The sequence below is a fragment of the Paroedura picta genome, chromosome 5, assembly GCF_049243985.1.
Source record: "Paroedura picta isolate Pp20150507F chromosome 5, Ppicta_v3.0, whole genome shotgun sequence".
Classification (NCBI taxonomy): domain Eukaryota; kingdom Metazoa; phylum Chordata; class Lepidosauria; order Squamata; family Gekkonidae; genus Paroedura; species Paroedura picta.
In genome coordinates this window covers 14,492,969-14,508,373 of record NC_135373.1, presented here as the reverse complement: position 1 = coordinate 14,508,373, position 15,405 = coordinate 14,492,969, and the positions used below count along the sequence as shown (strand labels likewise).

Sequence of the window (15,405 nt, the reverse complement as noted above, 5' to 3'; positions counted from 1 at the left end):
CCGCTATTTAACCATTGTACCACACTGGCTTTCCAAGCCCTAGTATCCAGCATTTGTCCATCTCTGTATTAAAGGGCACCAGTAAAAACCAGTTTTCCAACCTTCATTAGAGTCCTACGCCCAATGGGAACTAAAAGTGTTCAGGGATTTGTTGTGTCAGGGAAGGAGTTCTGGGGACACGCACATAGAATTGGTTCCAAGAGCAGCCATAATTTTATATCTCGGGACAGTTTATTCAAATAACAATCATTTGCATGCATTATCTGGTCTCCAATCAGGAATTATTGCACAAATTGGAAATTAGAGAGTGGGATTAGAGAATCATAGAATCATGGAGTTGGAAGGGGCCATACAGGCCATCTAGTCCAACCCCCTGCTCAATGCAGGATCAGCCCAAAGCATCCTAAAGCATCCAAGAAAAGTGTGTATCCAACCTTTGCTTGAAGACTGCCAGTGAGGGGGAGTTCACCACCTCCTTAGGCAGCCTATTCCTATTCACAGACTGGAGTGGGGCATACAGGCCAGTTTGTTAGGGTTGCCAGCTCAGAGTTGGAAATACCTGAAGTCTTTGGGGGTAGATCCAGGAGTGGGTGGGATTTGGATTGGGGAGAGACCTCAGTGAAGTATAATGTCTCTCCAAAGCATCCATTTTCCCCAGGGGAACTGATCTCTTTAGTATGCAGATGAGCTATAATGCCAGGGGATCCCCAGGGCCCACCTGGAAGCTGGCATCCCTATTGTTTGGGGAAACATAGCCCTTTTGTTGTTTGGGATCATACACACTTTGTTTCTCCCCTCCTCTAATGCACTTTTATTTCAGCTACTTTATGGGTCAGTGGGGAGGGGGGAAATCCATTTCCTTTAACTATTAAATCTGTCCTGGAACAACATTTCAAATCCATTAGTACCGTAATCCCCACTGTGATGTAAGTCACCACATGACTGACTGGCAGCTCTTCTTGGAAACATGAGGCAGAGAAGGTGGACTGTTTTCAGAAGGAATTAGCGCTAGGCCTGCAGCCAGAAAGTGTCAGGAGGAGAAGGCCTAGGGCCAAATCAATGCTGTCAATCGAAAGTTATATTACGGGCATGAAATATTGCCTACGTTTGTCCTGGCAGAAATAGGGACACTCTTCTACTGCCTTGATTTGAATCTGCAAATGGATCAGGAGACTTCTGAAAATAGGTAATATATAAACATGCCCACTTTATGCTGTCATTAATCCAGCAGCAGCATTTTGCACTTAGCTTCTGGGTTGTCTTCAAGGACACCCCACATAGACAGGATTGCAGTAGTCCAGCCTGGACAACAGGCTGGGTCTCTGCTGCCCACTTGCAGGTGCCACTGATGACCTGGAGAAAGCCAAACAAAGGCAACAAAATTCAGCAGAAGAGTCCTTGAGTAGACAAGGGAGAAGGCAGAACCCCGGTGATCTTTTTCCTTGGAGGGTAGAAGAGAGAATTTTGATTGGTGCAATAATTCTCTGTAGGACCCTGGCCAAGGCACAGCATGGCTGTGGACCTCTGAGTGGGAAAACAAGCCATTTGATATTTACAATCATTGTTTGGATTGTGAGGTGTATACTCAGAAGTCAAGATACAAGATTTGCACTAGACATGCTGGTCAATTTCTTTGCTTCTTGCCCAGCTGGAGGTTGGCAACTGTCTCCATAGAATGAAGGTTTCTCCCCCTAGAGAAAATGGAGTGGGCTATGTTGGAAGGTGGACTCTATGCCGTTATACCCTGTAGAGATCCCTCCCCAGGCCGTATTTAACCCCATGCTCCCAAACTTACTCCCCCAAATCTCCAGGTATTTCCAGGAGTTAGCAACCCTAGCTACAGAAGCAGCAGGGACGCTGAGCCTCTTTTCTAGATAAAGACAAAAGGAATCACACGAACAGTGACTGTGTTCCTAGGGGAAGGCTTTGAAGGGAACAAAGGCCTGCCTCTCTGGGCAGTCCAATGAAGCATTTGTTAGGAGCACAACTATTTGGCAATGTTCTTCTGTTATTAGAATTGTGACTTCCCAGAGTGTTGGACTGGGTGGGCCATTGGCTTCCCTGATGTCTGGGACAGGCATACTCTCTATTCTTGGTGCTTGAGAGGCAACAGTGGGAGGGCACCTGGAGTTGAGGCCCTGCTGGTGGATCTCCTGATGGCCCCTGGGTTGTGGCCACTGCGTGACACAATGTGCTGGACTGGATGGGCCAGTGCCCTGATTCAACATGGCTTTTCTTATGTTCTTATGTCTGGGGCAGGGATGCTCCGTCTTGGTGCTAGCAGAGGGCTTCTAAAGTTCTAGCCCTGCTGGTAGACCTCCTGAAGACCCCTCAGTTTGGGCCACAAACAGTGTTGCACCACTGGAGAGAACCAACATGGCTTCTCTTATATTCCTACAGCTCATCTCCAGACTACAGAGATCAATTTTCCTGGAGAAAACTGATGCCTTGGAGGGTTGACAATGCCTTGGAGGGTAAGCATTGTAGCCTACATAGGTCTCTGTCCTTCCCAGGCTTCACCCCCCAAATCTCCAGGAGTTTTCCAGCCTGGGTCTGGCATCCCAAGCCCCCCATCTTCTGCTAGTGGATAGAGGGGACCTGCTAATCCTATTAAGAGCACTCCTACTTGAAGAGACCTGCAGAATAAAGGGCTTCTTCCCCCCCAGCAGCCATTTCCTCTGGTGGTGGTAAGCCAATTTATGTGGTTTTCAAGCCAAGGGACTATCAGGGGTGGTTTGCCATGGCCTGCCTCTTCATAGAGACTTCCTCAGGGATTGCTCATCCACATACTAACCAAGGATGACTCCGTTTTGCTTCTGAGACTTGACAAAAATTGGGCTAGTCTGGTTTATCCAGGGAAGAGCAGCCATTTCCTTCGGGGAAACTCCTCTCTGTGGCCTGGAGATCAGTTGGAGGTTGGCAGCCCTACATGGTTCTGCTAGACACAGCTAAGCGAACAGCAGACGGTGCACAGTGAGCAATGTCAGCAGATGAGGGGGACCCGCTCTAGTTAGAGGACAGGCAGACATTCTGTTACATTTATTGTGGGTTCCAAGTTGGATGTTGGCTCTTGTCTTTCTAGCATGTCCCCCTCCCCCAAAACAGGAAGAGCCCCACACAAATCACAGATCTACACAGTAAGCACATGGTGGCCAGGGGAGAGAGGTTCTCCCAAAATTTCTAGTACGCTGGGCTAAATTTCTGTGGAGAAAAATAGCAACTTCAGGGGGTGGAGTTCTGTGGCAGGGTTCCCCAACACGGAGCCTACCGGTACTTCCCTTGGAGACTTTTAAGCTTTTCAGGAGGAGGGTGGAGTGATTATAACCACAGGCTTGTTACTGGTTTCTCTCTGTCCCCTTCAGTTTTCTACTGAAGGATGAGAACTGGGAGGTCGGGGGGGGGGGAGGGGAGGGGGAGTCTTTTGTTCAGCTCCACCACCCGGGGTGGCCATTGTGGGCACTAAGTCAGTGTGCACTGCATGCTTTTCAGATTCCAAAGGTGACTGCAACTTCAAAAAGCTTGGGGATGCCTGCTCTGTGCCATAACCCCCCCCCCCAGGCTAAGAACCCTCCCTGGTGTGAACTCCACCCCGCTCTCCACCCCCAAATCCTCAGGAATTTCCCAACCCAGATTTGGCAACCTCAGTGGGAGGCTCTCTCTGTCTCAAGAGAAACAGAATGGGGCCATACAGGCCATCTAGTCCAACCCCCTGCTGTACGCAGGATCAGCCCTAAGCATCCTAAAGCATCCAAGAAAAGTGTGTATCCAACCTTTGCTTGAAGACTGCCAGTGAGGGGGAGCTCACTACCTCCTTAGGCAGCCTATTCCACTGCTGAACCACTCTGACTGAATTTTCCCCCCCTGATATCTAGCCTATATCGTTGTACTTGTAATTTAAACCCATTACTGCGCGTCCTCTCCTCTGCAGCCAACGGAAACAGCATCCTGCCCTTCTCCAAGTGACAACCTTTCAAATACTTAAATAGGGCTATCATGTCCCCTCTCAACCTCCTTTTCTCCAGGCTGAACATTCCCAAGTCCCTCAACCTATCTTCATAGGGCCCCAGATCATCCTTGTCGCTCTCCTCTGTACCCTTTCAATTTTATCCACGTCCTTCTTGAAGGGAGGCCTCCAGAACTGCACACAGTACTCCAGGTGTGGTCTGACCAGTGCCGTATACAATGGGACTATGACATCTTGTGATTTTGATGTGATGCCCCTGTTGATACAGCCCAAAATGGCATTCGCCTCACATGTGCACTGTTGCCTATTTCTGGTTCAACTTGTTCCCAGGAGCATGACCCCTCCCCCCCTGAGATGCTGCTCTCTTTCAACCCCAGGATGCACCAAGAATATTTAGGCCAAAGAGTTTCCAAGTTGTCCTGCCATTCCCCGGGCCTTTAATCTCCACGTGCCACCTCCCCTCTGCACATGGATCCTGTTCTCTTTAATTAAAAGGAGGTGTGGGGGGGGGACGACTCGGCTGTCAGCCCCACAATGGCAGCTGTCACTGGGTATTGGAGAACCAATTTGTCTTCTTTGCGGGCTCCCTAATTCCCTCTAATTCATTTACCAATCTGCGCCAGGCCAGGGGTGGGTGAGTGGGAGGGTTTGCCATCTTAAGAGGATTGGGGCATTTGCTAAATTAGATGAGTTTAAAAAAATGGTGCATGCATGGTGGTTGAGGCAGGAACTCTGTCTCGATAGAAAGCAGAAGAGAAGCAGAGAAGCTAGAAAGCAGGAGGAAGGAAAAAAGCAGAGAGAAATCTGGGAGAGGTACAGCAAAATGATATTTGGCGTCCTCCAGGTGGGGTTTGGCAATCTCCCAGAATTACAGCTCATCTCCAGACTCCAGAGACTCCTGGAGTGAATGGGTGCTTTGGAGGGGGGAACCTGCTGAGACTCCCCCCTTCCCCAAAACCTGCCCCCCCCAGGCCCTAACCCCAAATTGCCAGGAATTTCCCAACCTAGAGTTGAGGCAGGCAGGTGGCCGCCTGGCCCTCCTGCTCAGGCCGCCAGAGGAGAAGAAGGGGGGCTGCCCCTCCACGCCTTATTGAATGATCGGGCATGTATTCCTCCAGTGTTCCGCGGGGCCAGTTGGAGATGACATGTTCTATTGGCAAGCTACAATAATGGGACCCAAGGAAAAGAGAAAGTTCTTTTCATTTCCATTTGACTGCTTTCTATGAGCCCATGCCTCATCTTCCCCTGTGCACATGTTTACCTGATACCCAACGCAGAGTTGCCAACACTGTTGTCCAAACATTACAAGGGCAGAAATGCTAGATGGCCAGCTGGTTAAAATTGAGCCACTTACAAGTTGGTAACAGTTTGAAGAATTCTACCCCAGAATTCTTAATGTTCAGCGTGGCCCTTCAGGTCCAGGGCTTGCCTTCACTCAGCCCAGGGTGGCCAACTGATAACTGACAAGCCAGCCCCTGTTCCTGTTCCCTGAACAGCGTCATGCTGTATAGATGTAAGCAGGTGATGAGGCCAGACCCTGTGTCAGGAAAAGTTTCAATCTATCAAAATCACATGAATGGACCATAGTTTCTTTTTGATCAGTTGACAACTGTTTCCCACCAACAAAACCCACATGGGTATTTCTGATTCCAGATCCTGCCAGACTCCCAAGAAATTGTACGGGATATGGTTCATTGTGGAACATGTGCTTGACACACAGGAAGTCCCTGGTTTGATCCCCAGTATCTCCAGTTGAAATAAATGGCCAGGTGGGAGGGGATGTGAAAAAAGAAGAGCGGTGGGTTTTTTTGTAACCAGTTTTTTACTTCCCCAAAGGGTCCCACAAACACTTTTCCCTTCCTCTCCCACAAGAGATGCCCTGTGAGGCAGGTGGGGCTGAAAGAACCTTGAGAAAACTGGGACTGACCCGAAGTCACTACATGTGGAGGAGCGAGGAATCAAACCCGGTTCTTCGGATTAGAGGCCAACACCACACTGGCTCTCACCCAGAAACCTCAACCTGACAACCTGGCAAGCTGGTGCTGGTAGGCAATACTTGATGGATCAAAACGTCTGATTCAGGATAAAGAAGACTGGGGTTGTGTGCCGGGCCGTCTGAATCGGCTGCTCCGTGCCGCCGCAGCCAGCGCCTCACCGCGGCTGTGCACCCTCCCCCCCCCCCGCAGTGAGGTGTGGCTGCGGCAGCCCAGAGCGGCCGATTTGGACGGCCCAGCACACAACCCTAGTCGTGTATGTTCATATACCTGAGAAAACATTCCTCATCTCTGTTCATGTATATTCATTGCTTTCCATTGCAGACAGGAAGCTAAAGTGTTCTCTTGCAAGTCGCATTCCGCATGTTAACTGCTGTCACATCACTTTTGATGTATGGCGAGCCTCTGATTGCACGTCCTCCAAAATGTCCTGGTGCTTACTTGTTGGGAGTCCATCCATCTTGTGTTGGGACTTCCTCTTTTCCTACTGCCTTCTACTTTTCCTGTCCTTTTCCAGGGAGCAAATCTATTACCCGTTACTTCCATTTTAGCAAATTCAATCATTTTAATTAGTAGTTAAAATTTTTTTAAAAAGACACTGAGGCATGGTCTCTTTTCATCTATTTTCATTATTTTTTTATATTTTAATATTTTCCTCTTTTTTTTAAACCACCAACAATTTTTTGAACTGTACAAGAAATTTTGTCACAAACTAAGACAATAATAAATATTTAGAGTCCCCCCCCCAAAAAAAAAAGTAACTCGCATGGATACGTTTCTCATCTACGGCAAAGGAAATATTTTCCTTCTCATTTCAGTTTTTTAAACAACTAGCAAACCTAGGCCTAAGAAATTTCTAAAAGTGTTTACAAAGAGAATCTGTATTTTTAAAATTTAAATCTGAGTTCTGTAATGCATCAAAGGGAAAAATTAATCATATTCTTTACAAATATTTACCTTCTGTTCTGATAAAATCCTGATTTCAAAGTAAACTTTAACTAGAAAAAGTTAGATCTCACCCTCCCTCCCCATTTCCTAGGGTTGCCACACCCAACGGTAGAGTTGGGGATCCCCTGCAACCTGGCATCACGCCCCCAGTTGGCTGATGGGGGGCTTACCTAGAGAAAAAGGAAAGCCCAGGGCACACTGTCAGTGATACACAGGAAGTGACATCACAGTAGAGCTGTCTGGGTCCCATTGTGATATTTGGGCAAAAACTCTATGGTAGGAACCATTTTTACCATAGATGTTTTGCATATATACCAGACCATTGCTGTGTGATGACTTCACTTCTTGTGTGACACCCACAATTTTATCACAGAATCATAGATATCAAAGGGGCCATATGGGCCATCTAGTCCAACCCCCTATTAAATGCAGCATCAGCCTATAGCATCCAGGATAAGTATCTGTCTAGCCACTGCTTAAAGACCAGTGGTGAGGGGGATCTCCCCTCCTTCTTAGGGAGTCGATTCCACTGCTGAACTACTTGGACTGCGAAATGTTTTCCCTGATATCTAGCTGGTACCGTTTTTACATCCTGACTTGGGGTCCTCTCCCATACTGTCAACAGGAACCATTACCTGCCCTCCTCCAAGTGTCAGCCTTTCAGATCCTTCAACCTTTCAGATCCTGTCCCCTCTCCACCTCCTCTTCTCCAGGCTGAACCTTCCCAAGTTCCTCAGCCTTTCCTCACAGGGCTTGGTCCCCAGGCCCCGGATCATCCTGATCACTCAGGGCAGTTTGGCCTGGGCCTTCCTCGTTCTCCTGGTAAGCCCCCCCCCCCCATCCCTCACCTGTTGCCAGAAGGGATCTGTCAACCTTTCCATTTCCCCCAAATAAAATTTATATGGATATACCAGCAACACAAACAAACAAAACAAAGTGAGATTCCATTTCGGCATGAATCCATGCAAGATAACAAATTCTCAACCACGGGGATCTTTTAACATGCATAAGCAATTTGTGCATTGGCTGATTCCAATACAGTTGCCAACTGACTGGAGGGAAATTCTCAGCCTGCTCTGTTCCTATGTCTTTAAACAATAACTTATATTTTAAGTAATTTATAGACTGCCTTTGTTCCAGGGACCTGAAGCGGATAACATGGAGAGAACCAGAGCAATCTACAAAATGGAACATTCAATACCCAGTGTGTTAGGAGAACAGAAGTCTGGATGTAATCTGAAAGAACTTGGTCTGCGCGCAACTCTGGACCTGACAAAGGCTGCTCTGACTCGTTTGGTTCTTGCCATTAAGTTACAGCTGAGTTATGGTGAACCTGTAGGGCAGGGATTCCCAACCAGGGTCCCAGGGAACTTGGGGTTCCACAAGAGCACCCCGGGGTTCTGTGGCCTTTCCCAGAAGTTCAGGTGGCCCCTGACATCACTGGAACCCACTTCCCCTGTAGCTCTACAGTAGTGGTCCCCAACCTTTTTCAGGCTGGGGACCGGTGTCAGAATGGAGGGCGATTGCCTGGCTGCGCATGGGACGCATGCGCAGCTGTGCATGTGTGATGCGCGTGCGCAGCCCTGCTTCCCTCTCCCCCCCTCCCACAGTAAGAAGCTTGCTGGGCCGCACACTTGCCTTAAAGGAGAATCTACAGGGAATGGCGGGGAGAGGGAGCCGCGGCCCAGTGCCAGGGTCTTCCAGCCCGGCACCGGGCCGAAGCCCAGTGGTTGGGGACCACCGCTCTACAGGCCTAGTCTCTTTCTCTCCAGTGGAAACAGTAAACAATCCATCGATAATTAGCTGGCTCCCACACCTTACTTCTGCACCCTCTCCTCTCAAGGGGCATGTCACCACTTCTGGGGTTCTTGAAGCTTGAAAAATATTTCAGGGGTTCCTCCATGGTCAAAAGGTTGAAAAAGGCTGCTATAAGGATTTCTAAGACAAGAGATGTTCAGAGATGATTTGGTGTTGCCTGCCTCTGCATAAGCAACCCTGAACTTTCGCGGTAGTCTCCCATTCAAGGGCTAACCAGGGCCGATCCTGCTTAGTTTCCGAGGTCTGATGAGATCAGGCTAGCCTGGGTCATCTAGATTGTTGGTTTGTCATTACCTGCCTCTGCAGAGCAACCCTGGGCTTCCTCGGTGGTCTCCCATCCAAGGGCTGACCAGGGCCACCTGCTTAGTGTCTGAGATTTGACAAGACTGGGCTACCCTGAAAGCAAATACCCTGGAACTTGTGTTGGTCTTTTAAGGTGCTGCTGGACTTGAATCTTACACCTCAGAGGTGAAGCTTTCTCACACCACAGAGCAAAAAGATTACTGTCTGCTTATTTCACACTGTTAAATGAGTGTATGTGTCACCTGCTTTCTGGAATGACGGATGTTACACTCTAATTTTTCCCCACTAGTACAAACTGTTACCCAAAACAGTTGTGTCACCCTCCCACTCTGCCCACAGCTGTTCTTTTAAAAAAGACCTTCTGAATGAGAAGCATCTAGAACACAGAGACCCCATGTAGAGTTAGAAACGAATGCACTCTAGGTACGAACGAGATACTGAAGGGCCTGAAGCAGAAAACTGAAGCTGGCCCTCTTCTTCCTGCTAGTTCTAAGGTTGTCAACCTCCAGGAAGTAGCTGGAGACCTAGGATTACAACTGATTTCCAGGTGACAGAGATCAGCTAGCTTAGTGAAAATGGCCACTTTGGAAAGTGGATTCTATGGCCTTGTGCCCCACTGAAGTCCTATCCTCTCCCCAAACATTGCCCTCCTCAGGCTCCACTTCCAAAATCTCCAGGCATTTCACAACTTGCAGCTGGCAACCCTTGCAAATTCACTCCTTTGCACTGCTTCTTGATCAGACAACATCTGGAAAGAATGTCGGTGAGAAAACAGCTTGTCTAAATGGCTCGTAAGAGGGAACAGGAGGTAACTTCAGAGTCTTTCTGGCAGAGCGAAAATCTGATCCTTTCACTGGGCAGGCTTTGGAAGAGCACAGTGACACTGAGATCTCCCCAGGACCACAAGTTTGAACTTCCGCCCAGCTGGTGGAAAGGGGTGATCAGCTCTCGGTCACCAAGTCCAAGCCAAATACCTGGAATAGTTGTGTGTCCCGGCATCTGAAGCCCAAGGCTGTCCATGAGTTCCTAACGTCTGCACAAATCCACTGTTTCCTGCCTGTTAGAGGAGGGTTTCTGAAACCAGCAGTGAGGGAGCAAGCCAGGGCCCAAATTTGTATGATGCCCAAGTCTGAAACCCTTGTGCTCCTACGGAAGAGTCTGGAAATTGGAGAGGAGAAGTAAGCTGGGTGGGTCTTGTCCGAGGGGTAAGAGGAGGAAGCTGTCTCGAGATGCTACGCCACGGGAGGAGGAGCTTCTTCGAAGGGATGTGGGTAGAGCCGAACGCCCTTCACAAGACCTGGAATTTCCATGAGCTCTGGTCTTTGTAATCCAAGCAGTCGGTGGCATTGAAGTTGAGCTTCCATGAAGCAGCTTGGTCCTTGTAGTCTAGGCAATCCACAGAGCCAAAGCCCAACCCAGCTGTGCTGTAGCCCTGGCTGGACAGGGAAGCTGGTGACTGGCTCAGATGGCTACCCATGGTTGGTGTAGCAATGGGGCTCAAAGCTGCTCCAGGAGCAGATAGCTGGGGGTGCATGGGAGACAGGTAGGAGCTGCAGTCGAGGCCGCTGAAGTAGGACGTGGATCCGGCATAGGTCTGGGTGTAACCGGGGGCCTGGGTGTAGGTCATGGGGTAGGCGGTGGATCTTTGCATGCAGGGGGTTGTGGAGGCAGACAGAGGGTCTGGGATTGGGGAGATGGAGGCGGGGCTCCAGATGGAGACAGTAGCACTGGCACTTGAGCTGGGTGTCACAGATGGGCCCGTCGGTGGGGGACTATACTGCCCGTTGGTGCTGGTCTCTGAGCTCGTCTCCCGGGCAGGAGATGTCTTCTTCTTTGCCGGGCGTGCTTTGGCCTGGCCTGAGCTTTGCTGCTGTTGCTGGCGGCACTTGGCCCGACGGTTCTTGAACCAGACCTGCAAGCAGGGTAGAGCAAATAACAGTAGGTGAAAAACATCCCAGAGGCAAAACCAAAAAGGAAGGCTGGGTTTCTGCAGGGACGTATTTTAATACGCGTTTTATCCAGGGGGATAAAACTATCAGCGTACAGTGGACTGGGAGTCATCGACCCTTCCTTTCCCCCTCTAGGGGATAAATAAACTTAAACTGGGAATTTAATGATCCTGGCATCTCTTGGAAAAGTTTTGAGAATTTATTGTCTGCTGCATCTTGTGCTTTTACTGTTGTATTGCTGTCTGTGATTTTAACGGGTATTTTATTGGGGGTTTAAACATACTTTTGTAACCCGCCACGAGCCGTATGGGTGTGGTGGGTAAGAAATCTAATAAATAAAAAAATAAAAAAATAATGAAGCCACTGCGATCAAAACAGTCACTGACACGTGCTGAATTATTGTCCTGAATGGTGCAATAATCTTTTTGTTCTACTTCTAATGTGAAGATAATATGACATATAATGGATTTTGCCGTAATAATGAAAGTACTACTACAGCAGTAACTTAGCAGCAAATCTTTGTAAAACATTAAATGTTGTTAAGAGTTGGAGAGAAGGAGAGGAGGAGAATTATGTTCAGAATCTGATGAGGATCATCCATGTAGGAACAAACAATACTGCCCAGCAGAGTATGGAACATATTAAGAAAGACTTTGTGAATCTGGGGGAAAAGGCAAAGGACCTGGGAGCGCAGGTTGTGTTTTCATCAGTCATTCCTGTAAGTGGCCGTGGATTAGGAAGGGAGAGAAAAAACATGCAAGTAAATGACTGGCTACGTCACTGGAGTTGTTGGGAAAGATTTGGATTTCTGGAACATGGTCTACAATGCAAATATGAAGGGCTACTATCAGGAGATGCTGTGCACCTCACAAGGGATGGAAAAAGTATTTTTGGGAGAACCTGATGAAGAGGTTTTAAACCAGATCCAAAGGGGGAGCGAGATGTAAATTTAGAACGGTGTGATGGCAAGAACTCAAGATGAGAAGATTGCAAATCTACAGGGAATGGCACTTAAGCAGGGAACTACTAACTTGCAAGGAAGTTAAAAAACTAAAGCCATGGGGCACACAAGGAATGGATTACGATATTTCTACACTAATGCACAGAGGATGGGAAACAAGCAGGAGGAACTAATAGCCCTCATAGATGAAGGGGGCTATTGACCTAATAGGAATCACAGAAACATGGTGGGATAGTACTAACAATTGGAATACTAGAATCGAGGGGTTCAATCTATTCAAAAGGGACAGACAAGAAAAGAAGGGAGGAGGTGTAGCAATATATGTTAAAAATCTTTATACTTGTGAAATACAGGTACCTGAGCATGAAAGTTCAGTTGAGTGTATTTGGGTAAATATAAAAGGAGTAGGAAATGAGACTTAAATGTAACACAACAGGGGAGATGGGAATGGTGACCTAGGTGTAAACTGCACGGAGCTTTTATTCCAACCCCAGATCGATTCAGTCCCTGCCCTCTACACAGAATGCAATTTCCATTTGGATTTTGGGCAATTTTAATTTTCCTTCTGCAGCAAGAAGGATTGATCCGGAGTGACCCTACCTTTATTGTGCGATATCTTGGAGTGCTGAAAATCCTGAATAAAGAAAGCTCCGTGGTAGAGAACCTCTGATAGGCTACACCTGGTCATGTGACACGCTTGCCTTAAAGGAGAATCCCCTAATTTCTCTCAACTTCTGTCGGTCCTGGATTTTTCCTCCCTCCTCTGCCTTTTTCGATCTTCTCCCCCTCCCCTCCAAGAAAAGAAAGAGGCTCCCTGCTTGGCTCCTCTCTCCCCCCCCTTCAAGAAAAGAAAGAAAGAGGCTTCAAGAAGAGAAAGAAAGAGCCCCCCCACCTTCTGAGCCTCCCTAACCATGTGCGGAAGACTTTCCTGTTTCAATGGGGAAGAGGGGGGAGAGGAAGACCCGAGTTCAAAGCGATCTGAATTCCACAGGATTGACAATGGAATAAACAAAGTAAGTGCAGACTCTGCCCTTGGATCGCTGTTGGGGCAGTCCAACAAAGTCTTGTGTTATGCACAGGAAAGAGGGGGAGGGAGAAAGGAAAAAAAAGGGGGGGAGAGGGGAGGGGAAGAAGGAAAAAGGAAGGGAAGAGGGGAAAGAAGGACCAAAAAAGAGAGGAGGGGGGAAAGAAGGAGAAAATGAGGAGAGAGGGGGAGAAAGAAAAGAAAAACAAGGGGGAAGGGAAAAAAGGAAAAAGAGGGAAGAGAGAGACAGGAGAGAAATAAGAAGAGTTCCCTTCACCAACTACCAACCCACACTGAACAGACTCCAAATTAAATTAACTTCTCCTCCCACCCACCCAACCAAACCAAATTAACCAACACCCCCACCCAGCCAAAACAACAAATTGCCACCAACAGATCTACCCAAACCATCAACTAATCCTGATTGATTTCACACTAAATTAACACCTGCCCACCCACCCACCATATACACTCAACTACTATCAATTAATCTATTCTAACCCAATACCAAACCCCCCCAAAAAACCAACCCCCACCCCAACAATCTAAACTCTACCCCAACCTACCCAAAACAATTAAATTCCAAAAAATCAAGTTACTTGAACCCAGCCGAAGCAATTAATCCAACCAACCTATCAACTACCCTCCACTCACCAAACAACCCTAACTGCCAACTAGCCACCACCCAATCCACAACTTCCAACCACAATCCAACATGAAATAACACTCAGGCCACTCATATATCACACACCCCTGGACTGGGCAACCCTGAGGTGCCACAACAGGCGATCAGGACCACCCATCCAGGCACCCACAACGACATACACCCTACACCCAGCACATAACTACACACAAGTGGAACCGGAAAGCCCTGAGAGGCTGTAAACCTCCCACAGATACATAACTCACACACACAAAGACAGAACCGGGGTTCAACAATCAACGCCAGCCAAACCATAGAACTAGGAATTGAACCAACAGTGTCCATAGAGCTCATAATGCCTAGCAAAACTGAGGAAGGAGAAAAAGCAGGGGCCTTGATAGGGTCAGGGATCCCAATAATAAGGGGCAAAGGCAGGGACAGCGGATGGCGGAGATACATCAAACCGAGGGGGCCGAAAACCAACCATACTCGAGCCCCCTCCAGACTCCGCCCCATCCCTCGTGACACTAGGGTGGAGGCAAAGGTAAACAACCCGCCTCTGACACTGGTGCTGTGCAACGCCAGGTCAATAAACAACAAAACCTCTAAGCTGCAAAACCACTTTGTAGAGCAAAGAGCGGACCTAGCATGCGTGACAGAAACCTGGACCAGGGAGGGGGAAACGGTTGCCCTCAAAGATCTAGCCCCTGCTGGGTTTTCTGTACTCCACCAGTCCCGGACAGCGGGGCGGGGAGGAGGGGTGGCAATCCTAACCCGAGAGGCTTTCTCCTTTAGAACCCTTCCTGCGCCATCAATACCAGGCACTGAGTGTCTTGGCCTCGGATGGGGATCAACCGAGAGCGTGGCCATCTGGCTGGTGTACCGCACGCCCAATGTACCGCCAGATGCCCTGCCTGCCCTGCTAGAGGCAGTGGCGGCCTGGACACTACAGTTCTCCAGTCTACTAGTCCTGGGGGACTTTAACGTCCATGCTGAGCTACTGTCCTCTAGAACTGGACAGGACCTAGTGTCATCCATGGCAACACTAGGGCTCTCGCAATTTGTTGTTGGCCTACCCATCAAGCAGGTCACACCCTGGATCTTATTTTCGGCGCAGGTTTGGATGTGGATCTGGTCACAACAACAGCCATGCCATGGTCAGACCACTATGCTCTAAAGGCTCGGCTAAGGCTCCCACCACCTCCTCAGTTGGGCGCCGAGCAAATTTTAGCTCGCCCATGGAGACTTATGGATCCAATAGGATTCCGGAATGCTCTGCTTGAACCAATGCCTCCTGGCACTTCTTTCAATGGCCTGGTCGTGACTGGCATAACAGACTGCTGACTGCCATTGATGAGATAGCTCCCCGATGCCCTCTCCAGCCCCGTCTCAAGCGAGCTCCCTGGTACACCGAGGAGCTTGGCGACAAGAAACGGGAACTGAGATGGCTAGAGCGAGTTTGGAGGAAGACTCGTGACGAAGCCTCGAGAACATCTTATAGAATGCAGATGAAAGTCTATGAGATGGCGGTGAAGTCAGTAAAACACAATTTTTACTCAGCTACCATCGCATCTGCAGACTCACGCCCAGCTCAATTGTTTAAGGTAGTTCGATCCCTCACTGCCCTGATTAAAGGGCAACAAAACAGTAGCCAACTGGACATCAGAGTCATTTTGCGGACAAAATCTTGACACTCCGCCACGACCTCCCTCCAACCTTAGATACAAAAAGTGAACTAGAGGCCCCTTGGCTATGAGTAACTTCAGACGACTCACGCTGACCGAAGTGGACAGGATTCTAG

General features: G+C 48.6%; 1 protein-coding gene across 5 annotated transcripts in view; it reads right to left on the bottom strand.

Moving 5' to 3' along the window:
• Window positions 1-6,569: 6,569 nt before the first annotated feature.
• The window catches only part of LOC143837093 (homeobox protein otx5), a 59,181-nt gene continuing 50,345 nt past the window's right edge, over window positions 6,570-15,405 (bottom strand). For all 5 annotated transcript variants that reach the window (XM_077336566.1, XM_077336563.1, XM_077336565.1 and 2 more), the window contains one exon: window positions 6,570-10,939. In XM_077336566.1, the coding sequence (XP_077192681.1) occupies window positions 10,316-10,939 (624 nt within the window). In that variant the 3' untranslated portion in view covers window positions 6,570-10,315. The remainder of the gene's footprint in view (window positions 10,940-15,405) is intronic.